Source organism: Anolis carolinensis, chromosome 5, assembly GCF_035594765.1.
Source record: "Anolis carolinensis isolate JA03-04 chromosome 5, rAnoCar3.1.pri, whole genome shotgun sequence".
Taxonomy (NCBI): domain Eukaryota; kingdom Metazoa; phylum Chordata; class Lepidosauria; order Squamata; family Dactyloidae; genus Anolis; species Anolis carolinensis.
Window position 1 is genome coordinate 91519882 of NC_085845.1, and position 27611 is coordinate 91547492.

General features: G+C 39.4%; 1 protein-coding gene and 1 long non-coding RNA gene across 2 annotated transcripts; one reads left to right on the top strand and one right to left on the bottom strand.

The window, feature by feature from the left end:
- Positions 1–726: 726 nt before the first annotated feature.
- On the top strand, positions 727–24402 carry optn (optineurin). Its single transcript, XM_008111452.3, has 14 exons — positions 727–884; positions 8256–8429; positions 9858–10060; positions 11209–11376; positions 12727–12803; positions 13735–13872; positions 14856–14925; positions 16084–16199; positions 17326–17475; positions 19327–19420; positions 21229–21387; positions 21564–21694; positions 21866–21915; positions 23024–24402. The coding sequence occupies exons 2-14, from the start codon at positions 8264–8266 to the stop codon at positions 23146–23148; spliced, it is 1647 nt and encodes a 548-aa protein (XP_008109659.2). The 5' UTR covers positions 727–884; positions 8256–8263; the 3' UTR covers positions 23149–24402.
- LOC134299320 (uncharacterized) lies at positions 21309–27341 on the bottom strand. The gene is made up of 2 exons (XR_010006502.1): positions 27178–27341; positions 21309–21808 (listed from the first exon to the last, which is right to left on the bottom strand). It is a non-coding gene; the product is annotated as an uncharacterized LOC134299320 (long non-coding RNA).
- Between the last annotated feature and the right edge of the window lie 270 nt (positions 27342–27611).

The window sequence follows — 27611 nt, forward strand, 5'->3', positions numbered from 1 at the left end:
ATCAAGTGCCAGACAGAGGCTCCCACACAGAGGCTGCCCCCAGGCAACAGAGGCCAGGCTACCTCTCTGCAGATACAATAGAGTCTCACTTATCCAACATAAACGGGCCGGCAGAACGTTGGATAAGCGAATACATTGGATAATAAGGAGAGATTAAGAAAAAGCCTATTAAACATTAAAATAGGTTATGATTTTACAAATTAAGCACTAAAACATCATGTTATACAACACATTTGACAGAAAAAGTAGTTCATTATACATTAATGCTATGTAGTAATTACTGCATTTACGAATTTAGCACCAAAGTATCACAATGCATTGAAAGCATTGACTACAAAAATGCGTTGGATAATCCAGAATGTTGGATAAGTGAGACTCTACTGTACCCTCATTGTTTGACTTTGCAGCTTCATGGCTACTGGAGCTATTCAAGCTTGCTAATTGCCCCCAGGCTTTGAGGCTAAGGCTTTTCAATGCTAATCACGCTGGCCAATTGCAACATTCATACTGCCCTCAAACAGACATGGGTTCTTTCTCCCACCCGGGAAATTCCAGATATATACACACCCCACTGGCCTCGTTTCCAATAGACCTCTCTGAGGATGCCTGCCATAGATGCAGGTGAAACGTCAGGGGAGAATGCTACTGGAACGTGGCCCGAAAAACAGCATCCCATCGTTCAGATGGATTTGGCAGAGCTGCAGAAGCCTAAGCAGCCGCCAGGCGAGGCTCTAGCCTGGGAAGCCAGAGGAAGGCGTTGCTCCAGTCAGCTGACCCAGGGCAAAGGCTCCAAAACAAACCCTTTCCTTCTCCTCCGCCTTCCTCCTTGCCTTGGGGATTAAGAGAAGCCCCTTAAGAGAAGCCATCGGGGGCTTCAGAGCCCGGTAAGCAACCAGAAGGGGCTTTTCCATGGGGAGGATTGCGACCTGGGCATGGGAGGGGGCAGGATGGGGGGGGGGGGGGGAGAAATAAAACCGCGCCCCGAAGGTCCAAGGGCGTCATCTTTGGAGAAGCGAAAGTGAAAGCTCAAATGGCATCTGGGAAAGGTGGGAGCACCTATATTACTACAAGACTAATGCCGCCAGGCCTCCCTTGAGCTGCCCAGGCTCCATGCTATGGCATCGTGGGAGTGGGAGTTCTCTAAGGCCTTTGGGCTTCTCAGCCCAAAGAGTGCTGATGCCTCTGAGTGCTATAACATGCAACCATGGGATCAAACTGCATTTGTAGAATCACAGAAGTAATAGAGTTTGAAGAGACCATTGCAGTCCAACCCCTTGCCATGCAGGAAAAGCACAATCAAAGCACAGATGGCCACCCAGTTTCTGTTTAAAAGCCTCCGAGGATGGAGCTTCCACCACCACAACAACAACAATAATAATAATACTTTATTTATACCCCGCCACCATCTCCTGTGCCATAGCAACATGCTATGCTAATTTTACATACATACATACATATATTATATACTAGCTGTGCCCGGTCACACGTTGCTGTGGCGAATTATGGTGGTATGGGAAATAAAGTATTGAGGAACTGGTGGTAGTTAAGGTCAAGGGTAAACGTTTTCCCCAGACATTAAGTCCAGTCATGTCTGACTCTGGGGGTTGGTGCCCATCTCCATTTCTAAGCCGAAGAGCCGGCGTTGTCCGTAGACTCCTCCAAGGTCATGTGGGATGACTACATGGAGCGGCGTTACCTTCCCGCCGGAGCAGTACCTATTGATGCACTCACATTTGCATGTTTTCGAACTTCTGGGTTGGCAGAAGCTGGGGCTAACAGTGGGGGCTCTCTCCGCTCCCCCAATTCAAACCTGTGGCCTTTCGGTCCAGAAGTTCAGCAGCTCAGCGCTTTAACACGCTGCGCCATCAAGGGATATTATTTCCTAAAGGTTGTGAATATACAATATTTCTGATTGGTTTTTTTTGTTTGTTGGAGCCAAGTATGAATGCTGCAATTAGGAAAAATGATTAGCATGTAATGGCCTTGCAGCTTTAAAGCCTGGCTGTTTCCTCCCTGAGTGATTTTTTTGTTGGGAGGTGTTAGCTGGCCCTGATTGTTTCCTGTCTGGAATTCCCTTGTTTTCAGAGTGGTGTTGTTTGCAATATTTTATGTGCGTCTACTGTCTGTGGCCCTGAGAAAACAGAGGATTTGCCAGACTTTGATGATGGGAATACTTTGTTGGGAGGTGTTAGCTGGCCCTGATTGTTTCCTGTGTGGAATTCCCCTGTTTATTTACTGTCCTGGTTTTAGAGATTATATTGTTCTGCATTATTCTATCCCAGTAATTATTTCATATTAAAGAAGAATCTCACTTATCCAACATTCGCTTATACAATGTTCTGGATTATCCAACGCAGTCTGCCTTTTCATAATCAATGTTTTTGTAGTCAGTGTTTTAAATTAATTGTGATATTTTAGTGGTAAATTTGTAAATACAGTACAGTAGAGTCTCACTTATCCAACATAAACGGGCCGGCAGAACGTTGGATAAGCGAATATGTTGGATAATGAGGAATTAAGGATAACCCTATTAAACATCAAATTAAGTTATGATTTTACAAATTAAGCACCAAAACATCATGTTAGACAACAAATTTGTCAGAAAAAGTAGTTCAGTACACAGTAATGCTATGTAGTAATTACTGTATTTATGAATTTAGCACCAAAATATCACGATGTATTGAAAGCATTGACTACAAAAATGCGTTGGATAATCCAGAACGTTGGATAAGCGAGTGTTGGATAAGTGAGACTCTACTGTAAATACTACATAGCATTACTGCGCATGGAACTACTTTTTCTGTCAAATTTGTTGTATAATATGATGTTTTGGTGCTTAATTTGTATAACGATGACCTAATTTGATGTTTAATTGGCTTTTCCTGAATCCCTTCTTATTATCCAACATATTCACTTATCCTGTCGGCCTGTTTACGTTGGATAAGTGAGACTCTACTGTATATTTCTAATCTTATATTATCTGCTCAGAACTGGATTATCTGAGGCTCCTTCTTCACAGCTGTATAAAATGCACACTGAAGTGGATTATATGGCAGTGTGGAGTCAAGATAATCCAGTGCAAAGCAGATAATGTAAGATTATAAATGGGTTATATAGCTGTGTGGAAGGGCCTTGAGTCTACACTGCCATATAATCCAGTGCAAATTAGATAATCTGTGGAAGAAGTCTAAGTGAGGCCTAAATCTTCCTGTCCCCTAACTGAAACCTGGCTATCCCTTGGTTGCTAGGCAACCAAGTGGGCAGAGATTAGCCCTCTAAACTGGCAGCAATTGGATAAAAAAAATTATTGCTCTCCTTCTAATTAGGACTTTATTTTTCTTTTCTTTTTGTTGTATCAACCTTGAGGCGTGGATGATGGGTTGTGTTGTCAAATTTTGAGGTTGGGGGGCCTGTACTTTTGTTGTTTTGTGAATTGCCGTGATGCCATCACTCTTTTATATATATAGATATACAACTAGCTGTGCCCGGCCACGCGTTGCTGTGGCGTTGTCTAGTGGTGTTGGTGAGAACTTGTTGAGGTAGTGGTGGTATTGAATGTCTGTTGTATGGTTGTCTTTATGTTTAGTATGCATTTGGTTATTTGTGTACTGTGAAAGTGGTGAGGATAGAGGGGGTCTATGTCCCTGTGTAGTATTGTATAAGGAGCCCCGGTGGCGAAGTGCGTTAAAGCACTGAGCTGGAGACCAAAAGGTCCCTGGTTCAAACCCCGGGAGCGGCGTGAGCGGCTGCTGTTAGCTCCAGCTCCTGCCAACCTAACAGTTCAAAAACATGCAAATGTGAGTAGATTAATAGGTACCGCTCCGGCAGGAAAGTAAGGGCGCTCCATGCAGTCATGCCGGCCACATGACCTTAGAGGTGTCTACGGACAATGCCGGCTCTTCGGCTTAGAAATGGAGATGAGCACCAGGCCCCAGAGTCAGACATGACTGGACTTAATGTCAGGGGGAAACCTTTACCTTTACCTTTAGTATTGTATAGTATTTATACGTTGTCCATGTGTTGTGAAAGCTTGGGTTGTGTCCTGCTGCATAGTAGAAAGGGTTGGGCTGGATGGCCTCTAGGAGTCTCTCCAAACTCTTGAATTCTATGCTTCTATTATTATTATTATTATTATTATTATTATTATTATTATTATCTTCTTCATCATCATTATTATGTAGAGGCTGGATGGCCATCTGTCAGGAGCGCTTGGATTGTGTCCTCCTGCATGGTAGAAGGAAGTTGATCTGGATGACCCTTAGGGGTAACTCCAAACCTTAGGATTGTATGATGTTGTTATTATTATTAGTAGTAGTAGTATTAGTATTGAGAGGCTGGGTGGCCATCTGTTGGGAGTGCTTGGATTGTGTCCTCCATGGCAGAGTTGAGTTGGAGTGGGTGGCCTTTAGGTGTGTCTCCTAACTGTCTGATGCTATGATTCGATGTGTGTTATTATTGTGCAGATATTGGATGGCCATCTGTCAGGAGTGGTTGGATTGTGTCCTCCTGCATGATATAAGGAAGTTGAACTGGATGATCCTTAGGGGTATCTGCTAACCTTAGGATTGTACAATATTCTTATTCTTATTATTATTGAGAGGCTGGGTGGCCATCTGTTGGGCGTGCTTGGATTGTGTCCTCCATGGCAGAATTGGGTTGTTCTGGATTACCACAGTAATTATTTCATATTACAGTAGAATCTCACTTATCCAACATTCGCTTATCCAAAGTTCTGGATTATCCAACGCAGTCTGCCTTTTAGTAGTCAATGTTTTGTAGTCAGTGTTTTAAATTCATTGTGATATTTTGGTGCTAAATTTGTAAATACAGTAATTACAACATAGCATTACTGAGTATTGAACTACATTTTCTGTCAGATTTGTTGTATAACATGATATTTTGTGCTTAATTTGTATAATCACCTAATTTGATGTTTAATAGGCTTTTTCTGAATCTCTTCTTATTATCCAACATATTCACTTATCCAACGTACTGCCGGCCTGTTTATGTTGGATAAGTGAGACTCTACTGTATATTTATAATCTTATATCTGCTTAGAACTGGATTATATGAGGCCCCTTCTACACAGCTGTATAAAATGCACACTGAAGTGAATTATCTGGCAGTGTGGACTCAAGATAATCCAGTTCAAAGCAGATAATATAAGATTATAAATGGGTAATATAGCTGTGTGGAAGGGCCTTGAGTCTACACTGCCATTTAATCCAGTTAAAATCAGATAATCTATGGAAAATGCCTAAGTGAGGCCTAACTGTGCCTGTCCTGTGAGCTGAGTAGGTTGCTAGGAAACCAAGTGGGCGGAGCTTAGCACTCTAACTGGCAGCAATTGGATAAAAACAATTATTACTCTCTCTCTAATTAGGACTTTATTTTTCTTTTCTTTTTGTTGTATCAACCTAGTGCCGTGGATGATGGGTTGTGTTGTCAAATTTTGAGGTTGGGGGGCCTGTACTTTTGTTGTTTTGTCCACTGCCCTGATGCCATTACTCTTTTATATATATAGATAATTTGAATTGAATTGTTTATTTTACTAGCCATAGGCCATGACATCAGTAATATACAAACTTTATAAACACTTTCCAATATAAACATTAAAACTTATTCAAAAATTAAAACTACCTCTTTAAAATTATGATAGTAGCAACATAACAATGACAGTGTCTGATTTGTATCATCCCATATACAACAATTTATGAATATATAGTATATTGTATATACTTATAATATATTCATAAATTATTGTATATATATATAATATATATATATCTTGTAAATCGCCTAGAGCATCGTGGATGGAGGGCGATTAATAAGTAATTTGATGATGATGATGATGATGATGATGATATATGTATGTATATAAAATTAGCATAGCATGTTGCTATGGCACAGGAGATGGTGGCGGGGTATAAATAAAGTATTATTATATAATATAATATGTTGTATATACTTATAATGGAGCCTCCGGTGGCCTAGGGGATAAAAGCCTCGTGACTTGAAGGTTGGGTTGCTGACCTGAAGGCTGCCAGGTTCGAATCCCACCCGGGGAGAGCGAGGATGAGCTCCCTCTATCAGCTCCAGCTCCATGCGGGGACATGAGAGAAGTCTCCCACAAGGATGGTAAAAACATCAAAACATCCGGGCGTCGCCTGGGCAACGTCCTTGCAGACGGCCAATTCTCTCCAGAAGCAACTCCGGTTGCTCCTGACATGAAAAAAAAAACCTTATAATCTTGATAATAATATTATAATGTTATCCAATATTATACTAATAATAATATAATATAATAATATAAATTATATATTATATATTATGTAATATTATTAATAATATTACCATATAATGATATAGTACAATATAGTAATTTAATGCTTATATTGTGCTATCCTAATAATATGTTGGATGTACATTTGATTTGTAAGCTGCTCTGAGTCTTCTCCAGGGTGAGAAGAGTGGGATATAAATGTAATAAATAAATCTCCCCATGGGGAATCGGGGCGAAGCCCAACCAACATAATTAAACAGAAACAACAACATAAATAAAATTAACAGTATAAAAGATAAAAACAATAATACAATATAGAACAGGAGTATTATAACAGTTAATATCAGTCAATCACCAGGCACAATTCTGTCAACTACATAGGTGGAGAGACTGAAGCAGCTATGCAAGAATAAAGTGATAAGTTAATATGCATAGATAATAAGAACCTAATAAAATACAGAGTAGGGCAGATGATCCGATGGTTGTCTCACCAAAGGCCAACCAAAACATCCAGGTCTTTAATTGTTTCCTGAAGGAGGGTAGAGAGGGAGCTAACCTAATCTCCCTGGGGAGGGAGTTCCAGAGTTGGGGGGCCACTGCCGAGAAGCCCCCTCTCTTGTCCCCACCAAACGCAGTTGTGAAGAAGGTGGAAGCGAGAGGAGGGCCTCCCAGGAGGATCTTAGAGATCGTGTAGGTTCGTAGGGGACGACGCGGTCACAGTTAGTAACCATTGTACCAACTGCAGTTTTTGGACCGTCTTCAAGGGCCGCCCCACGTAGAGTGTAACTCAGTGGTGGACTGGCTAGGGTGCCCACTTCCCCCTATGACAGTCAATATGTTTAAAAATGCCCATGAGTTTTCGACAGCTGGTAAAAATAATAGAGGTTACAATTTTATTCTTGTATGGCACCGGAGCCCCCAGTGGCAAAGTGTATTAAAGCACTGAGCTGCTGAACTTGCAGACCGAAAGGTCCCAGGTTCAAATCCCAGGAGCGGAGTGAGCGCCCGATGTTGCTGCAGCTCCTGCCAACCTAGCAGTTCGAAAACATGCAATTATGAGTAGATCAATAGGTACCGCTCCGGCAGAAAGGTAACGTCTCTCCATGCAGTCATGCCAGCCGCATGACCTTGGAGGTGTCTACGGGCAGTGCCGGCTCTTCGGCTGAAAAATGGAGATGAGCACCAACACCCAGAGTCGGACATGACAGGACTTAACGTCAGGGGAAAACCTTTACCTTTACCTTATGGCACTAGAAGTTATGTTGTGTTACCATTATGGCCCCTGGTTTGGTGGCACAGTGGGTTAAACCACTGAACTGCTGAATTTGCTGACCAAGAGGTGGTGGTTTGAATCCGGGGAGCAGAGTAAGCTCCCGCTGTCATCTGCTGCCAACCTACAACAACAACAACAACAAAACTTTATATACTGCTCTATCTCCCATAGGGACTTAGGGCGGTTTACACATGGTAAACATTCAATACCAGCACACAACATACAACAATCCGATAATAACATCACAATTTAAACATGATAAAAAATTAAAACAATGTCCTCATTTGATATAAAAAGCAATTTCATGACCTAGGAGGCGTCTATAGACAACACCAGCTCTTCGGCTTAGAAATGGAGATGAGCACCAACCCCCAGAGTCGGACACGACTAGACTTAATATCAGGGGAAAACGTTTACCCTTACCTTTACACTGCTATATAAAATCCAGATTATCTGCTTTTAATTGGATTATAGGGAAGTGTAGTTCAAATCTAGTTCAAAGCAGGTAATGTGGATTATCTGCTTTGATAACAGGTCTAACATTTGTTGTCCAGTGTTATCATTATTTAAAATTATTAAATGTCAGTTGAGGAAGACTTCCCAAAATTTATTAGTACAGATAGCAGTTCACATCCTGACATGTACACAGTTTGGCCACCGATGTGTTATGATTTATATTCTTTTTTCTCCTCAACGCAGCTGCAGCGATGTCCAGCCGGCCTTTAAATGGTCTTGCTGAAAACGGGCAACACCAGGAGACGGAAGTGGGAAATGGGCACCCAAATGTGCCACCTCCTGTGCCTGGGGCTGCTACCGTGGAAGAGATGGTCCAGCAGATGAAAGAGCTCATCACTGAGAACAACGAGCTTAAAGGTAAGGCCTTAATATTGCTTGGGCTTCCTTCAGAGCTCTGAATTAGTTGAAGCAAAATTGCTGCTGGTTTGAATGCTCCCTTGGCTCCAATCCCCATCTCATGGAGTATTGAGTGTTGAGCATATTAAAATAATATGATGATCTGAACAATAGATTTGCTCCTCAATGAACTATGAACATTGTCCTCGATATATAGGATGGTTAGTTTTGTCACTCCTTTACAAGGTACATGTTCACTTTTAAATGTACAGGCAGTCCCCAAGTTATGAACAAGATAGCATCTGTAAGTTTGTTCATAAATTGAATTTATATGTAAGTCAGAACAGGTACATTTAAAGTGTGACTTCAGCCAAATATGCATATACATATGTGCTTTGGATAGTATAGAGAAGGGTTACCACTCATGTAGTGTTTGTTTTGCTGTCTGTGCCCCTGTTAAGAAGATTTTACCTCTCTTTCTATCCCTGTGATGATTATATTTTGAAAACAAGGATTAGTGACAGAGCTCCAGTGGAGACACCTTTTTCCCCATGGTAACTCTTTCAGATTTCCCTTCCAAGGGATAGATTTCTCTTGTTTCCTATTGTCTAACCCCCATTCTTAATTATGAGTCATTTGTAAGTCGGATGTTTGTAACTCGGGAACTGCCAGTACTTTTGTATAGAAAGAGGGCCTCAAGCATATTGCATTACTGCATAAGTTTGGAAAATTTACCTCTTGAGCTCCAAGTCCTAGAATCCCTCGGCCAACATGGAGTCCTGAGAGTTGTTTTTTTTCCATGCTTTGCAAAATACAAAGAAAACTGTTGTGTAAATTCTGCTGGGTCAGGCACTGGCTTCCCTAGTTTGCATCCAAATAGAGAAAATACACACTGCCTTGTTTAAATGAAGTTAGGCTTGCAATAAATGTGAAGTTAACCTTGAAGTGCAAGGAACTCTTTACTGCTGCAAACAGTAAATAGTAGGAAGACTGATCTTCTGTAACAAAAGAGAGTTTCCTTTCAAACTTAAAGTAGGAATGGGAAACATTAGGCCATGCAAAGGTGTTGCATCTCCTATCATCCTTCACCATTGACTGCCGAGGGGAGTGGCAGTCTGACAACAACTACATGGACACATGTTTTCCGTGAATTAAAGGAAATGTTGTGAGCATTTGAATTTTTCCTGATTTTGCCTTTTAGGGAGCTGTAGATATTTCTCCTTTAGCCAACCAAAACAAATGGAGCTTAGTCTGGTAGAAAAACATTGCTATTAATCAGATGTTTTACATGTCTTTTCCTTTTTCTAAGAAATAGTGCAAAACAGAAGAAAATAAACTCAGGCCTATGTTAAAATTCCCAAAATAATAACATTGCTCAGGTTTGGGGGGAAGAAGTAGGAAAGTGATGTTTTAACACACACTAATGCTATATTTCTGCCCGTCAAACAGAAGCTGTGAGACAACATAACCAAGCTATGAAGGACCGTTTTGAGAATCTTTCAGAATGGAGTGAAAAGCTGAAGGAAGAACGAGAGTTTTACGAAATTAAATTCAAGGAAGCGAGACAGTGCTTAGCAAGCAAATGTGTCGAGAATGAAACACTGAAAAAGCAGCTCCAAACTTTTGAAGAAAAGGGAGAAGATCTCACAAATGTAAGTAAAATGTACACATGTTTGTGTCAGTCAGTGGGATGTATTTGGGAATGCTGAGAAACACTGATGTAGCTAGAAAAACTGGCTGTGTGTTGCCCGATGAATGAATAAAGTCTTAGATACCATAAATAGCTGATTGTCCAAGGCTGGAATCATTAGCCCCATCAAATTGAGTAAACATGCTTAGGATTCTAGTGCAAATGGCCTGTATTTTTCAGTAGCCATAGCAGAATATTTTGTTACATCAACAGGAGATACACAAACAGCGAACAAGAAATTCTTGTTCCTTGATGCTGATAAGAATCAGAACGTTACAAGGTTTTCTTTACTTGAGGCTTAAACCTCATATATGCACCTCTTTTACTCTACATTTAAATCCCAAACAGTAAGGTCAGCTTTATTATAAAGCTTGATGAAGGTGTCTCAAGCAGAAGATTCAGGCTTCTTTAAAGTCCTGCTAAAGCCTTGACTATTTTAACTCTGCGTTATTTTTATATTGCAGAGATTGGGGTAGTTTTCTGTCTTGGACAATCCTTGCTAAGCAGCTTACCTGTAAGGCCCATGTCAGTAAAAATGCTTTAGTCCTTACAGTTATCAGCTAAATGTGTTCAGGCTTTATGCCAAATTCAAATTTGCATTTTCTGACTTCTCTTCCTGTTTGATTCCTATAGTTCCCTACCATCATGCTTACAGCCTAGGACTAGCTGTGCTGTAAGAAAAATCGGTATTAGATACTTGAAAGAATATTATTGTTAATATTAAACATGTTAAACAGTAGGAGGAGGAGGTTTCCTGGATTTCAGTGGACTACTTCACAACTGTGTCTGGATTGAACATGTTGCCTGAAGACAACTGACATTCCTAAGTAAAGCTGGATCTACTCCCCTATGTCCCAGGATCTGATACCAGATTATCTGTTTATCCCAGATTATCTAGTAGTGTAGACTCATAAAATCCAGTTCAAAGCAGATAATCTGGGATCAGGTCTTGTGGTATAGGGCTATGTAAATCCAGCCTTAGTATCCAGACAAATGCATGTTGAGATTGACGTACTGAAATAATGTGCACAATGCCCCGCATTCTCTGTCCCTGTAGCTCCTAGTTTCCCTTGGATCTAACTAACCCAGCCTCTTGATTCCTCGTCTTAGGGATGTACAGTTTCCAAAAAGGAGATGGCACAAGAACTGGAGCAGCTGAAGATGCAAGTGACAAAACTCCAGGCAGAAAAGGCTGATCTGGTGGCCATAATTTCAGAGCTGCAGCTTAAACTCAACAGCGCCACTGCTGAAGATTCATTTGTTGAGATCAGGATGCACGTAAGATGCTTTTCTGTCACCTCCTCAAAAAGAAAAAGAACATGAAAGTGCAGTTAGGTTAGGCTTTTTCTTTTAGAGCATTGTGCAACAGATGAGATGAAGAGCTTAACATTTCAAGTTAAAGCTGGGTTTTGTAGCAGGATGCTATTAATGCTATGCTGTTTTACATGTACTATTCGATCATACACTAAATTGGGATAGTCCACTGGGGAAACCAAAGTTTCAGTGTAGTCTTCTGTCTCAGAGGCCTTGTGCCATTGTTGTTGTTGACGTCCCTGCTGATTCACTCTCTAAATAGCTGTAGACTTGTTGCAGTTTGACACCACTTTAACGGCAATGGCTCAATGTTATGGAATCATGGAAGTTGTCGTTTGACAAGGTCTTTAGCCTTTTCTGTCAAGGAGTGCTGGTGCCTTATCAAATTATAAATCTCAGGATTCCATCGCATTGAGCCATAGCAGTTAAAGTGGTGTCAAACTGCACTGCTCATACAGTATAGAAATAATATTAGATAGGAAAACTGATGTGAAATTTAGTTGTTGTTTTTTTCAAACCCAGCATTATATTTCAGATCATGGTATGCTTCAGGGGGGATAGAATTGCCTATAATGCTGCCCTGGCATTCCCAAAATCACCTCCTGCAACAGATTGTACTAGAATTATATTGGTTACTGGATTATATTATATATTGGAAATATTTCAGCAAATATTTTGGCTCCCTAGTATCCTATTTGGTTAGCTGGTCTTGCTTCAACACTTGGCTGCTTGAGGCCCAGATCCAGTTGCTAGTCTTAAGAATAGACTTATTGATTCAAGGACTGAATGGTGAGTCATCATCTAAGAAGATCCCTTTGCTTCATTAGTTCTACTCTGATTGGGACTAGCAGTTGGACTCAGATCTTAGTAGTTTCAGTTTCGTTACAGTTTAATTTATTCAGTACAGTAGTAATTGTTGAAAAAAGTGTTTGGATTGTATGCAAAATCATAGACAGTCTAGAGTAGGTCTGCAGATATTTGATCTGGTTCAGGATCTTGACCCCTTGTTAACAACTTCGTTTAACTTTGGTTGTAATGTGGATTGTATGTTGTATGTGTTAAATGTGTTCATCAAATGCTTTGATACAGCTGATTGGCTAATCAATAAAACTTATACCTTTGTTGCTATGATAAATTCCTGCACAGGTAAAGGGGAAGGGGGAATTAGAAAGAAACTTGACTGAAATTCCAGAACACTGATTTGTGGATCTAACTCAATTAACTTGTTCTTAATTTGTGCAACTTTTGTATATTTTTGTTTAAAAGACATAACTCAACTGTACTGTGTAACTAACAAATGTTCTTGTTTTTCAGGAGGAAGAAGTAAATGGAGCTTTAAAGGAAAATCAAGATCTTAGTGACAAAAGAATGGGTGACGCACCTACCTATGTGTAAGTCAGGCTTGTGGGATATTGATAATACTTGTGGTTTTAATTAGTTGGTTGGGTTTGGATTTTTTGCCCTGCCTTTTCTCATTCATAGACCTCTATTAGAAAAGGGATTGTCGCCATGTATCTTAATAGATACAAGTTTCTGACATGGTCACTTTGGAAAGTTGATTTCAGTATTGACAGTCCTGTCTAACGAGAAAGCATATTGTATTGTCGAAGGTTTTCATGGCCGGAATCACTGGGTTGCTGTGAGTTTTCTGGGCTGTATGGCCATGTTTCAGAAGCATTCTCTCCTGACGTTTCACCCACATCTATGGCAGACCTCACAACATCTGAGGATGCCTGCCATTGATGTCGACAAAATATCAAGAGAGAATGCGTCTGGAACATGGCCATAGAGCCCGGAAAACTCACATCAACCCAAGGAAAGATATTGTATGAATGAAAATGGAAAGAAAAGGGAGTAGCAGTACAATCCAGTGCACTCTTTTATTTTTCAAAACAGGATGAACTTTTGAATAAACAGAAACTTTTCATTCAAAGATCAGACTGTTGGACTACTTTACTATGAAATTCCAAGCAATGGGAATTTTTATTTTGGGGAGGAATGTATGAACTGGTAATGACAGAAGATACAGAATATAGGTGTAAAAATTAAAAATGGTGTGGGCAGAGTGACTACAGCCTTTTATTCCATGAGAAGTAACAAAAGGAATTGGGCTGTGAAAATAGCATGGGGAAGCACAGATATTGAAAGGACACAAATCTTAATTCCAAGCATGTTTCACACTGTGGTCCCTCCTAAATTGCCAGGTACTGTTTAAACATATGTCACATGAATGTGTGATTAGGAGGCTGGAACTCGGACAGTGGGAATTGCCTTTTCTGTACACTCAGTCTGTTTTTGCCTTTCTTTTAATCTTCTGCAAAGGAGGAGCAGATCTGTGGATGAAGCAAAAAAATATTTGCAAACTGAAGAGTTAACTGTCAGCCAGCTTCTTCATTCTCTTCGGAATGAGACTCAGAAGAGGGAAGCATTAGAAAAGGAGGTGCAGGAACTAAAGGACAGGTACCAATAGTTAATTATTAAATATAATGTACATATTCAGGCTATATAAGGATGGCAAGACTTGTACATAACATTGCAACAATATTTGAAATTCAGGGGATTTCGATGTACCATCGCAACTACATACAACACAGTGGTCTACTTTTGTAATTCCTAGGAATCTAAATTGCATCTTAACAGTCGCCACTGGAAATGTTTGGAATATATTTTCATTATTGGTAAATACTCTCAAAGTGATTTTTCATCAGGATTTTCATCAGCTCGGGTCCTGCCTATCTTTGTGATCACATCTCCTAGTACAAACCCGCTTGAACTCTGCGATCCACCGGAAAGGTCCTACTCTCGTTCCCACCCTCGTTTCAAATACGATTGGTAGGGATGAGAGAGAGGGCCTTTTCGGTTGTGGCCTCCCAGCTCTGGAACTCTCCAGAGAGAAATTAGGTTAGCCCTGACATTGATGAAAAGCTTTGAAAACTTGGTTTTTTCAAGCTACCTTTGACTAAAGTGAACAGTTGATTGAGTCCCTATCTGTTCCTATAGTACTGTCTTTTGTCCCTTATCACGGAAGCCCATGATTAGCTCTCCTAATATACTGCATGACTGAAATTACCCCTCCACCAAGACTATGGACTGAAGCGCCATGATACCGTCTCTTTTAATGGCCATACTTTTTACTCTGTTGAAGCTGTGTTGTTGATTTATTGTGATTGTGATGTATTTTATATTGTATTTTATATTGTATATTTTATACTGTTTATCTTACTGTATGTTGTTGGGCTTGGCCCCATGTGAGCCGCCCTGAGTCCCTTCAGGGAGATGGGGCGGGATATAAAAATAAACATCATAATCATCATCATTATTATGTCATTTTCCTCAAACTGGAGGGTGTAAGAAAGTCCTTTTCCAGTTGGCTCTTTCTGGGGAAAGATCTCTGGATCCAATTCAGTACATTTAAATTGGAACTAGATTCTTGCATTTCACAGAGCACTGAGGATGGAGTATTCAACAGATGAGAAGGGCTCCCAGACGGAACATGAAGAAGAGGAAGCAAAAGTGAGAGCAAAATGTACTAATCATTTATGTAGGCTGCATATGAAAGAAAATGCTTTTGCATTTATTGCTAGTGGACAGAGGAAAGTTTTCTCCCGTTTCCTGTGTCCACTTGCATCCATCTGCATAACGAATTAATGCCTTGTTTCTTAGACTGCCTCATTGTGACATTTGGTGTGATGCTGTAGATCTGCCTCTGTGGGACTCCCATCAGGCAGAGTGGTTTGACTTCACTTGGCAAAAGATGGTACCACCTCTGTGATCTCAGCAATGCTCCAAATAATCAAGCCTTACCCACAGAATTCCAAATGAAGGAGGCAAGGGTAGTCAAAATGGATCCCTTTCCGGTTAGGGCCCTTGCAGCAACAAAGCCTTGACGACCCACTGAATGTGTGCAATTCATCCAATCTGCCTTTAGTTTCTGGGGTGGTTTAAGACAACCTCCCATTTCTAGGGTTGGAAGGTAGAACTTGCCCATCATGGATTTGTTGGGAAGCCTTTGACCCCTGATTCTCATTTTGATATGCTTGTTGTGAAATGGACACAAAGGCAGCAGAAACAAAGTTGTTAGAAGAATGAACAGTATAAAAAATAGTGGTAGAAACTTTAGGCTTAAGAAAACATGTTAAGCTTGGTTGCATAGAGTTTATCCAAGCCTTTACAATCATGCATATCTCTCCTAAACCGGCATAGTCTTCCTTTAAGCTAGACATTTCCTTGTATCATCACCACAAATTGGAAATGAGAATGAGTTGATAATGGATATTTGTTTAATATGACAATCTTGTCATAACTGCAAGCCAGAGATTCTCTTTCCTGAGCAGGCTGCAACAATTGCAGTGTTGGAAAGGTGTAACCCCTGCTGTAGTTCTATTTAAAATCATCCATTACAATCAGTGTTGACTTTTCTAAAAACGTAGTGAGAGAAAAGAGAATGCTTTTATTTCCAGTAAGTGATCAGAGATAATACTAGAAGGAAGCTGGTGGGTAGAATGGGACCTGAAGGTCAGAGATTCAGTAATCCTGTCTTAGATATAGAGAAGTCAAAGTTGCTACTTTTTTCCTTTTCATATTTTTTAAAGTGGAAAACAGAGTTATATCAACCATTAAGTCTAAAATAGTGCTGTTGGGTTTTGGTTTTGATTCATTTCTTTCTTGCAGATGGGCGATGAGGTAGAAACTCTAAGCCTGCAAGTGTCGGCTCTGTTCAAAGAACTTCAAGACACCCATGCTAAATTGAAAGAAGCTGAAGTAATCCAGAAGAAGCTGCAAGAAAAGTAAGAATGCTGTTTGAATTGAAACCTCAGAATAGATATTAAGAACATCTCAAAACCTGAGGCACAGCTGGTGGTCCTAGTGACATCTGAAATCGTTTTCTGTAGTTAGGATCCAGATACATTCCCATTTTTACTACTATAGTTCTCACGATGGGTGCATATAAAAACAAATTGTGTCTAAGCAGAGTAGTCTAAAATGATTTCTACTAAATGGCAAGGGTATAATAAAAAATTATCTGAACATATATGGAGCACCTTTCCCTTTTCACCCAGCAATTGGCAACCTGTCCTTCCCATAAAATTAAAAGAATAATTTTATGGAGAGAGAATAATTTTTTGGACATAAGGCATTTGCAGATGCATTAGGTTTGTTTATTATGCACGCTCATTCAACACAGTTTCATTTGCATGCAAAAAAACTTTGAATACCATACAACCACTCTAGAAGACCTAATCCCCTTCTACACTACCATATGAAATCCAGATTATCTGCTTTGAACTGGATTATATGTCAGTGCAGACTCATATAATCCAGTTCAAAGCAGATAATGTAGCAGATAATGTTGATGGGGCCCTAAAGATGCCTAGAAAAATGTTCTCTAGGTCTCCCGCACAATTTTACGGTCAACATTTGCTGGACATTTTTTCCAGAAATTGACAATAAATTGTATTAGAGGCTTAGAGAGACCACTTTTGCAGACTGAAAGAAACCATCCAGGAGCTTGTTTAGAAGAAATATATATTATTTGGGTGATAACTGGTTTCTTTTGCTGAATTCTAGGAGTAAAATGCTGGCGAAAGAACAAAAGATACTGCTTGAAGGAAATAGTTTTTCATCTGAATCAGGACAGAATATATTGAGCACAAATTGGAGAGAAAGTGAAAAGTTTGTGTCCACCTGCAACCTCCCCAAAATCAGATCTATACTGTGCTGTGAAGAGGGAAAACCCCTCAACAATGACATTCAGATCTAAAAAAAATACTCTTTTCCAAAAAATTGCTCCAGATTTTGGGGGAAGACTAAATTAGCTGGTGTAATTCTTGCTGGGCTAAGCCGCAGACTTTCTGACAATTTCATTGACAGCCTTTAGAGATACATATGCCTTCTGTCTCCTTTGTTGGACAGATGTCAGGTTCTTGAACATCAGCAGAGTGCAAACGCTGGAGACCAGGATGAGAAGCAGCAGCTGTTATACACCATTAAGAAACTGGAACTTCAGGTGGAGAGCATGCAGTCAGAGATCAGGTTGGAGCAGGCCAAAACAAGCGATGAAAAGTAAGTGTGGCCCATTGAACATTGCATACTCTGGCATGTTCTACTTCTCTTTGTGTGACAGTAATGAACAACCAGATAAAGTGTTTCCAAAGAAGACTCTGGCCAGAATCCAATGTCTTGCTAATCAGATTAATGCAGATTAACTTCTCCATCTGAAATCTGCTTAAATTGATCATTCTTGCGTCAAGAAAGATCTGTAGGCTGCTTCATTACATTTCCTTATATTTTATTTTAATATTTCTTTTATTAATATGTTTTAAAAGGTATGATAGGGATATGAGGAGAGGTAGGAATGTTAAGTTTAGTGGTAGTGAATTAATAAATCATTGAGAGGAGAATGGTATGAAGGGCAAGGGAAAAACATCATATAACATTTTATTGCATTTCATCCAGTTTTTAATCTCTATTATCTTAACATCCAATGTCTTATTGTCTTTTATTTTTAAACCTACTAATTCTGTCTTCTTAAATCATCTTTTTGTATTTTATCTTGTTTCAGGCTACTTACCTTCTTTTCTTTTCCTCTTTGAAAGTTCTTCTTGATTGTTTCTGCTAATTTGATTCTCCTTTTTAAACTTTTATTTAGTTGTGTTTATTGCCAAACCAATCTTAAAGGTTGTTAGTTAAATCTGTTTGTAAGTAAATTTGTTATGCATTCAAGATTTACTATATATCATTATCATTCACCTCCCCCTTTTTTCACTGCACAGCTTTTATATTAACCAATATTGCTTATATGAGGGGTTTAGCCATACACACACACACACACACACACACACACACATTTTTATCCAGCCCTTCTCACCCCAAAGGGGACTCAGAGTGGCTTACAAATTATATGTACATACAATATATTATATTATTAGCATAGCACAATATTAGCAGTGTATATTACTATATTGTAGTAGACCACTATGCTGCAATATTATTAGTAATATTACATGTAATATATAAAATATAATTATTAAATTGTATTATTAGTATTATATTGTATTACATTATAATATCAATATTATATGTATATACAATATATTATATTATTAGCATAGCACAATATTCGTGTTATAGATTACTATATTGTTGCTGAGGGAGAGGCTCCCAACTGATGACCCAGGAGACATGGTGGAACTGTGTCTTCCTGGCTCCCCTTCTTCACTCTGTGCCCAGAGTTATTGTATATAATGTTTTAAAACAAGTTTTAAAATCTCTTTCTTCCTGATCTCTTATTCAGCCATATTTTTCTTCTCTCTTCCTGTCGATCCCAAAGGTTTTAGTTCCGTTACCCATAGCCTTTAGGCATTCTCCTTTTTTTAATATCTGCTTTTGCAAAGTCCTATTCTAGCCATTCAAGAATATAATCTTTCTCATTCTTCTTTGAAGACATTGTAGTCTCTTTCTTGGGCTTTTTATTTTTTGTGTTGCATTCAGCATTTACTTCAAGCGTCCGAACCACCTGTGTCCCCTTGTCTGATTCATGTATTCCAAATTTATTTTATAAAGATTTGATTGGGCACCTTCTTCTGACTCCAGATCTCTTCTACCTCAGCTTTCATTTTCATAGCTATGCATTCAATTTTTCTATACCTAAGGCTAAAATTTGTCAGGCTTGTCTGAGATTTGTATGTGGGTGTTTGTGCTTCACCAAACTCTGGTTTGTTGGAGAGCAAATTATAAAACAGTTCTAAAACATAGCCCTACATCCACACAGATTCTCTGTGTTGCTTTGGATTTATTTTCATCAAGCCATGAGAAATTGTAAATTCATTGGAAATGAACAAGTAGATGAGCCTGAAAGTGAGGCCCTCATAAAAAGGGGGCTATTCATACCTTATATTTCTTGACTTCCAACAGAGCCAAGTACAACAAGCTGCAGGATATATACAACAAGCTCCTACCTGAGCTGACCAATGCAAAGCAAACAGTGGAAGAATTAAAAATGAAAGAGGTAAGCCTTGAGGAACGTGAAAACAGAAAAGACTGACAGTCTGCTGTAAAAGTTTAAGTCCAAATGCTTAGTGATTTTGTTCAGCTGAATTACACATTTTGAAAGCATGCAATGCATACGGTAAAGGTAAAGGTTTCCCCTGACGTTAAGTCCAGTCGTGACCGACTCTGGGGGTTGGTGCTCATCTCCATTTCTAAGCTGAAGAGCCGGCGTTGTCCATAGACATCTCCAAGGTCATGTGGCCGGCGTGACTGCATGGAGCGCTGTTACCTTCCCGGAGCGGTACCTATTGATCTACTTACATTTGAATGTTTTTGAACTGCTAGGTTGGCAGGAGCTGCGGCTAACAGCGGGCGCTCATTCCGCTCCTGGGATTTGAACCTGGGACCTTTTGGTCCACAAGTTCAGTAGCTCAGCGCTTTAACACACTGTGCATCCAGGGGCCCCATGCAATGCATACATCCTTTAAAATGTAGAAAAATTGATATAACATGACTACTTCTGCAAACTGTATGGAAATCCTAATATTTATTTCAGAGATGTGTTTAATTGATTTTAACAGAAATTCTATCTGAGCACACAAAAATAGAATGACAATCTTAATAGTCAGTAAGACTGTATTCTTACTCAACTAGGTTGTTGCTGATCTCGCTTTCTGTTTTCTCCACCTACGTTTCTCATACAGAAATGAGCAATATTAGAGCCACACTTGATAATCACTCCCACTCCAGAGTAAATCAATCAAGAAGTTTGAGCATTGGGCTGTGATTTTGGAGACCAGGGATTGCATCCCTGCTCTGCCATGCAAACTCGCTGGGTGACTTTCACCAAATCACACTTTTCTCAGAGGAACAAATCTTCCCAGAAAACCCTGTGATAGGATTACTTAAGTAAGGAATGATTTGAAGGCGTGCAACAACAATAGTAGACAATGGAGCATGCAGCATCAGGAATTAGCCAGTTAAAATGGCTTGACTCTCTCTATCAAATGTTCTAATAATGACTTCTTAAGTTTAAGCATTATTTCAAAAGGAAGAATAAAGTAAAGAACAAAGATGAAAGGGGAGGGAACTAATATTGCTGTGGAAGTATATATCAAGATGAAGTGAACCAGAGAATGGGAGAGTCTGACAGGGAACCCATTAAATCAGAGAAACAAATCCTTTGAAAGGAAGAATCGTGTGGTTCAAATCTGGGCTGGGGGTCTTCACAGGTCTGCTCTGGCACCAAGTCTCAGTGTAATTTTTAAGCACAATATATTGAAGCCAAGTATTATGGACTCACTGTAGACGTGCATTTATGGGTCCCTCTGCAGATATTAAAAATGTGGATGCTCATGCACTGTATTAATAAATGGTGTGACATGAATGCATACCCTTAAGCGTAATAATATGTAATAATATGGGGTGTGACATCCTTTGGTTGGCGTAAATTGGGGGTCTGGAGCCTGTGAATCTGGAGTGTCCATTGTAGCACAAAGCTGGATGTAAAGAAAATAAGATAATCAGTTTTGCTCATGTAGATCACGCAGCTTGATAGTTGGGTGGATTTTAAATTGTGAAATGGTTTTAGTGTGAAAAGATTCTTAGATTTAAAATAACAATTTTGGGGGAGGCATTCAGGATTTTATTGGTTTCATTATTGCCATTTCATTTGTGTGTTGCCTAGATAATATATTTATGAACTGATTAATAAATACAAATGAATTTCAGAAGCTGGAGCTAATTAAAGAGCTTGAATTATTAGACCATAAGAGTTCTAAGCATGTTTCTTTTTGCACATTGTTTCCGTGGTTCAAACTACTGCAGGCTGAAAGTGTAGATAAAACGGTTGCAGACAAACTAATCCACAAGCTGGACCTAGCGGAGAAAGCACTGGCTACTAAGCAGTCACAAATAGATGAAATGAAGCAAACCATCGCCAAGCAGGAAGAAGAACTTGAGACCGTGGCTGTCCTACGAGCTCAGGTACAGACACCCGTCAAAAGAGATTGATATGAATTCAGGGAAGGGTTTGGTGAAGGCTCGCATGCTCGTTTCAGTACATTCAGTGGTGCAGGGTGATAGGAAGTGTTGCCACACAATGGTCCCTGGACTCTGCACATTTGCCCACCATTGCTATTCCTGCTTTGTTCCCTGCTCAGATGGAAGTGTACTGTTCTGATTTCCATGCCGAAAGAGCAGCACGAGAGAAAATCCATGAAGAAAAGGAGCAATTAGCTGTGCAGTTGACATACTTGCTAACAGAGAAGCAGCAACATGAAGGTCCCGGCAGGTAAGAAGTGGATCAAGAGAGATTTTCCAGTAGAATTCCGTCTAGTGGAGAAAAAAGGGGACAAGGTAGCCATATTTCCCACACTTCAGGGAGCATTTCTCTCCGTATTCGGTTCTGTTAATGAGAAATGAGAAGTACATCATATGCTCATTCTCTTTTTTCTCTCTCCAGGAATTCACTGGCAGAAATGCAGACCCGTCATGGAACAAGACTACCATCAGGTCAGGATCATTTATCTCACTTTTCTCAAGGGTTGAATGAAAAGTAATGTCTCCACCTTCGTAACTCCTCAACAGATGACAGTACTGCTATGCGGCAGGTACTGGCTTATTCAGTAGACTATCCTCTACAGTTCCATTTGGCGGGAAGCCTTAGCATTGAATGATTGTTGTTAAAATGCAAAGTATGGAACCCTGTGCAGACGGTTGCCAATATGACTTAAGCAACGTGCAGTGATTGAATTCTTGATCCTAAAATAATATTATAAATCATAAAAAATTACAATTTATAGCCTAAGGAAGGGAGGAAGGAATAGCCAGAGGGAGAGAAAAGGAGCCCAAGTAGCAACGAGAGGAGAAGGAGGCAATTTATCAACACACAATTGGTTGATATAGACTAAAAAGCGTGTATAAAGCGTGTATTAATGTATAAATATATAGCGTTCCTACTTCACGGATTTTCACTTATTGCGGGTGGTCCTGGAACCTAACCCCTGTGATAAGTGAGGGAACACTGTATATTCATTTAAATATTTTATAAACTGTCCTATGTCAAAGAATATCAAATGATGAACAATAGGTATAACCTCTAAGAGCCATTACGAAATGCTATAAGGCGTAACACTAAGACAGCCCTAGAAGAAAGTGAAAAAACAGCCAGACTCCCAAAGTTTAAGGAACTTGCAATATTTTGAACCAGTGTTGAAATAAATGTAAGGGGGGGGGGGTCACTTGCTGCTACTACTACTACTACTACTACTACTACTACTACTACTATTTTCTCTCCACAAAGGAGATTGAAAACATTTCAATATATTTTGAGATCTAAAAATATACAAATATTAAAATAGAATTAAACATCAATGTATTTATTTAAAACTTTTTCCTAAGCTGGTAATAGGAAATAAAATAGATTGGCTGTTATTACATTACAAACATTTCAGGTGTTGGATGACAGCTGTCTTCAGGCATCTGATCTGACCACCATAACAGGCATGAATGTTTGCCTCCTCTATATTGTTTTAAGGGTACAATGAAAGTACAAAGTGAAAATACTAGGCAAAAGTCATCAATCTCTCTTTCTCTCTCTTGCATCTTTTCCCTCCCAAAGGAACAGAAAGTGAGGATTGGCAACAGCAACAGCGGAATATTCCAGCGCAGTCTTGTCCAAAATGTGGAATGATTCTTCCTGATATAGACACGCTACAGATACATGTGATGGACTGTATCATCTAAACAATATCAACAAAGATGCTCATAAACAGGACCTGTACTTTCTGAGCAGACTTGTCCATTCCCACTCACTACTAGAAAGCTTGATCCTTCAGAATTTAACTTCCTTTTTCTATTGATTTCAAAGGGGATTGTCAGGTTTTAGTTCTATGTAAGAGAAATATAGCTGGGGAAGAATGGCTTTTTAAACGGCTGATTATCAGATGTTTTTCTCATAGGCTGAAAAAGAGGAAGCTAACATTATAAGAGCTTGAGCTGAAATAATTAAAAGCGCAACAATACTGGGAAATTGTATCATTTTGATACTTGGAAGGATGTGTTTGACAAAAGCATCTCTTTATTTGCATTCATAAATACGATTGCATATGTTTTGCGGGTACAAACAAGTGTATCTATGTGCCTGTCTAATCTCAGGGAGATCAGCTGAGACTATGTTTAGGTTCACATATGATACATCTATGGGTAAGTGAATTAAAACTGCAAGAACTTCCTCCTTAAGAAGAACGATGGATCAGAGTCCTGAAGAACCTGTTCTTGAACTCAGCTATTTTAAGGTTCTCTTTACAAATAAGTAACTTGTAGAAAGTGTGTTATTTTATGTTGAAATGTAGTGGCACTTATTCTAAAAAAGCCACTACACATGCCCCAGATTTTTCAAGGTGGAAGTTTTCTCCATTGTTTGGGTTCTCACTAATGCCTAAGAATATAAGTGCAATAGAAAAATATATTGGTAGGGAGTATCAAGAACACAAAATTTAGTGTTGATTCCACTTTTGGCTTATTTGTAATTATAAAATTAACATATATATTTGATTTAATGTATTTTTTGTAATGGAGCCCTTGAAACAACTTATATTCTTTATCAAAAGGCACTTTAATTATGTTAAGTTCTGAGTGGCATATGGACTCTATGCTGTAACCAAAAGATTAAAATAATTGGTTGTCGAAGGCTTTCATGGCCAGAATCACAGGGTTGTTGTGTGTTTTCCGGGCTGTGTGGCCATGTTCTAGAAGCAATCTCTCCTGACGTTTCACCCACATCTTTGGTAGGCATCCTCAAGAGGTTGTGAGGTATATTAAAATAATTTGTTCTAAAACAGCCTTTTGGCTGCTATATTGCTTTGCCCTCTTAAAATAGCCTTTTAAAAAAAGAGAGATTGTGTTTTTAATCACCTGGACTAATTATGCTTGAAAAAGAAAACATAATGACAAGTTAATTGAGTTGTTACTATTAAAAAAATAAAATTGTCAAAAGTACTATCTTATTCCTTTTGTATTTGAGTGTCAAATGCAACTTGTAAATTTGTTCTTTAGAAAGTATCTTTTCAAAAGAAGTCAGTCTTTCAAAGATTTTTTTTTTGGATCATAGTCAAATAAGAGCATGAAGAAGAATTATGAATGCATCAAAATCAAGATAACTCATTGTATTGAAAATAATGCATTAATAGAAAGATAGAGGCATGTCAGAAGTTCTTATTTACACTATGTTTTTCTGCTCAGTCAACAGTTTACTCTTTTGAGCTGGATTTTTAAAGCAGCATTGTCATTATGAGGATACTGAAGGATGGCTGCACAAACACATTGTTTTTGGTGTTAGGCTGTATCAGGATGTCTAAAATAAATGAATTAAAGCTTGCGATGGAGAAGAGTGGAATCCCATTTTAGCAAGTTCTAGTGGATTTGTGTTTATGTCCATAATGGCCAAGGCAAACAACGGGTACCTCAAGAATCCCCAAGAATGCATGAACAGTAAAACAGAGAAAACGAAAAAGCATCAATCCAGACATTTGGCCAACAAAATAGAAATCAAGGAAAGTAGATGCTGATGAGAAAGGCAGGGAGGTATTCATCACTAGATACATTTTGGAATAAACTTTTAACCAGTCTCTAGGAGACCTTGAACTATAGGCCAGACTGGTGCAGCTGGTTAGTAGCCAGCTGCAATAAATCACTACTGACCGAGAGGTCATGAGTTTGAAGCCAGCTTGAGTTGGATTGAGCGCCTGACCATTAAAATAGCCCAGCTCATTGTTGACCTAAGAAACCCAAAATATAATTGCATCTATCAAGTAGGAAATTTAGGTATACCTTATGCAGGGAGGTTAATTTAACTAATTTACGACACCATAAAAATTGTCCAGCAGCGTGCCGAAGAATGAGGAAGTAATCCATCAAGGACTCGGTGTCACAGTGGATAATGGAGCAACAGCTCCCCCTGTGGCCAGTAACAAGGAAAGACAAGGGGTAGAGCTCCTACACTACTAAGATCTCCCCTTGCAATGTTCCTGGAAACCTTTATGAAACAACTAGTTCAGATTAACCTTACAAACATTCTAGAGCAGGGGTCTTCATGTTTTAATCTGAGGTAAATTACCTGGATAAATTACCTTGGTGGGCTGTATCTGGCCCGCAGGCCATATTTATTTATTTACAGTATTTATATTCTGCCCTTCTCATCCTGAAGGGGACTCGGGGCGGATCACAATGTACATATACATGGCAAACATTCAATGCCATATGACATACAGACACAGAGGCAATTTAACATTTTCCAGCTTCTGGCTTCATACTCTACTGGTGAAAAGAGGTATCTACTCACAGAAAGGCCTTGCTATTTTTGAGGCCTGTTTGCTGCTGAGAATAAAGGACCATTTATGACTGGACTTCTGTAAGTGATCAGAGGGACCATTGTACATACAGAAGAGTCTCGCTTATCCAACCTTCACATATCCAACATTCTGTATTATCCAACGCAGTCTGCCTTTTAGTAGTAAATGTTTTCAATACATTGCAATGTTTTTGTGCTAAATTCGTAAATACAGTAATTACTACATAACGTTACTGTGTGTTGAACTACGGTTTATGTCAATTTGTTGTAAAACATGATGTTTTGGTGCTTAATTTGTAAAACCATAACGTAATTTGATGTTTAATAGGCTTTTCCTTAATCCCTCATTATCCAACATTTTCGCTTATCCAATGTTCTACTGGGCCATTTATGTTGGATAAGCGAGACTCTACTGTACTACTGTTTTTGACCTCCTGGAATCAGTAAAGTTCCTGTGTTTTTTTTTCCTGCAAACCTGAGTGGCATGTTATTGTTCTGCGGGTGACTGGATCGCGGGCACACGTAACAGCTTCCATTTCAATCCACTACAATAACTACTTCATTAATCAAAGTATACCTGAACAGAATAGATGACTACTTGTATTTCCTTTTCTGCTTTACCATGAAATGCCACTTCTTACACAAATATGCACATGGACATCTTTATGTAGCTCCATCAGTCAGGGCAAGACATGTCAGTTTTCAAAGTACCCTCCTCCCCAAAATGCAGGTTAAGTATATAGTAAAAGGTAAAGGTTTCCCCTGACGTTAAGTCCAGTCATGTCCGACTCTGGAGGTTAGTGCTCATCTCCATTTCTAAGCCGAAGAGCCGGCGTTGTCCGTAGACACCTCCAAAGTCATGTGGCCAGCATGACTGCATGGAGAGCCGTTCCCTTCCTCACATTTGCATGTTTTCGAACTGCTAGGTTGGCAGAAGCTGGAGCTAACAGCGGGTGCTCACTCCGCTCCCCGGATTCGAACCTGCGACCTTTCGGTCTGCAAGTTCAGCAGTTCAGCACTTTAACACACTGTGCTTTAACCCACCGGGGGGGGGGGGGGTGGCTTGATTAAATACAGTAGAGTCTCACTTATCCAAGCCAAACGGGCCGGCAGAAGCTTGGATAAGCAAATATCTTGGATAATAAGGAGGGATTGAGGAAAAGCCTATTAAACATCAAACTAGGTTATGATTTTACAAATTAAGCACCAAAACATAATGTTTACAACAAATTTGACAGAAAGAGCAGTTCAATATGCAGTAATGTTATGTTGTAATTACTGTATTTACAAATTTAGCACCAAAATAGCACGATATATTGAAAACACTGACTACAAAAATGGCTTGGATAATCCAGAAACTTGGATAAGTGAGACTCTACTGTATATAAGAAGGGCAAATTGGGTAAATACTAAAGAGCACTAACCAGCATGTAAAAAAATTGTAGTTGGCCCTCTTATTCATGGATCCACCAGATCTTTGAAGGCAACAACAAGGCTCATGTGGCCCTCCAAGAAAATGGGTTTTGACATCCTGGACTACATTATGATCTCTCATCCAAGTACTATCCAAAACAGATCCAACTGAGCCAAGATAGCTCTTGCGTTGGGGGTCCATCAGATCCTATCCCATCTATTTAATGCATTGGTTCCCAACCTTTGGGCCTCCAGGTGTGTAGGACTTCAATTCCCAGAAATCCCAGCTGTTAGAAACTGTGGGAGCTGAAGTCCAAAAAACAGGTGCAGTAAGTTCAAATTTAAGCAAGCCTGATGCGGGTTGCCATTGGGGCGACAAACTAAATTCAATTTCCAGGCTTAAGTGGACTCCTGTGCAAGATTATCAGTCATCTCAAGCACAGCC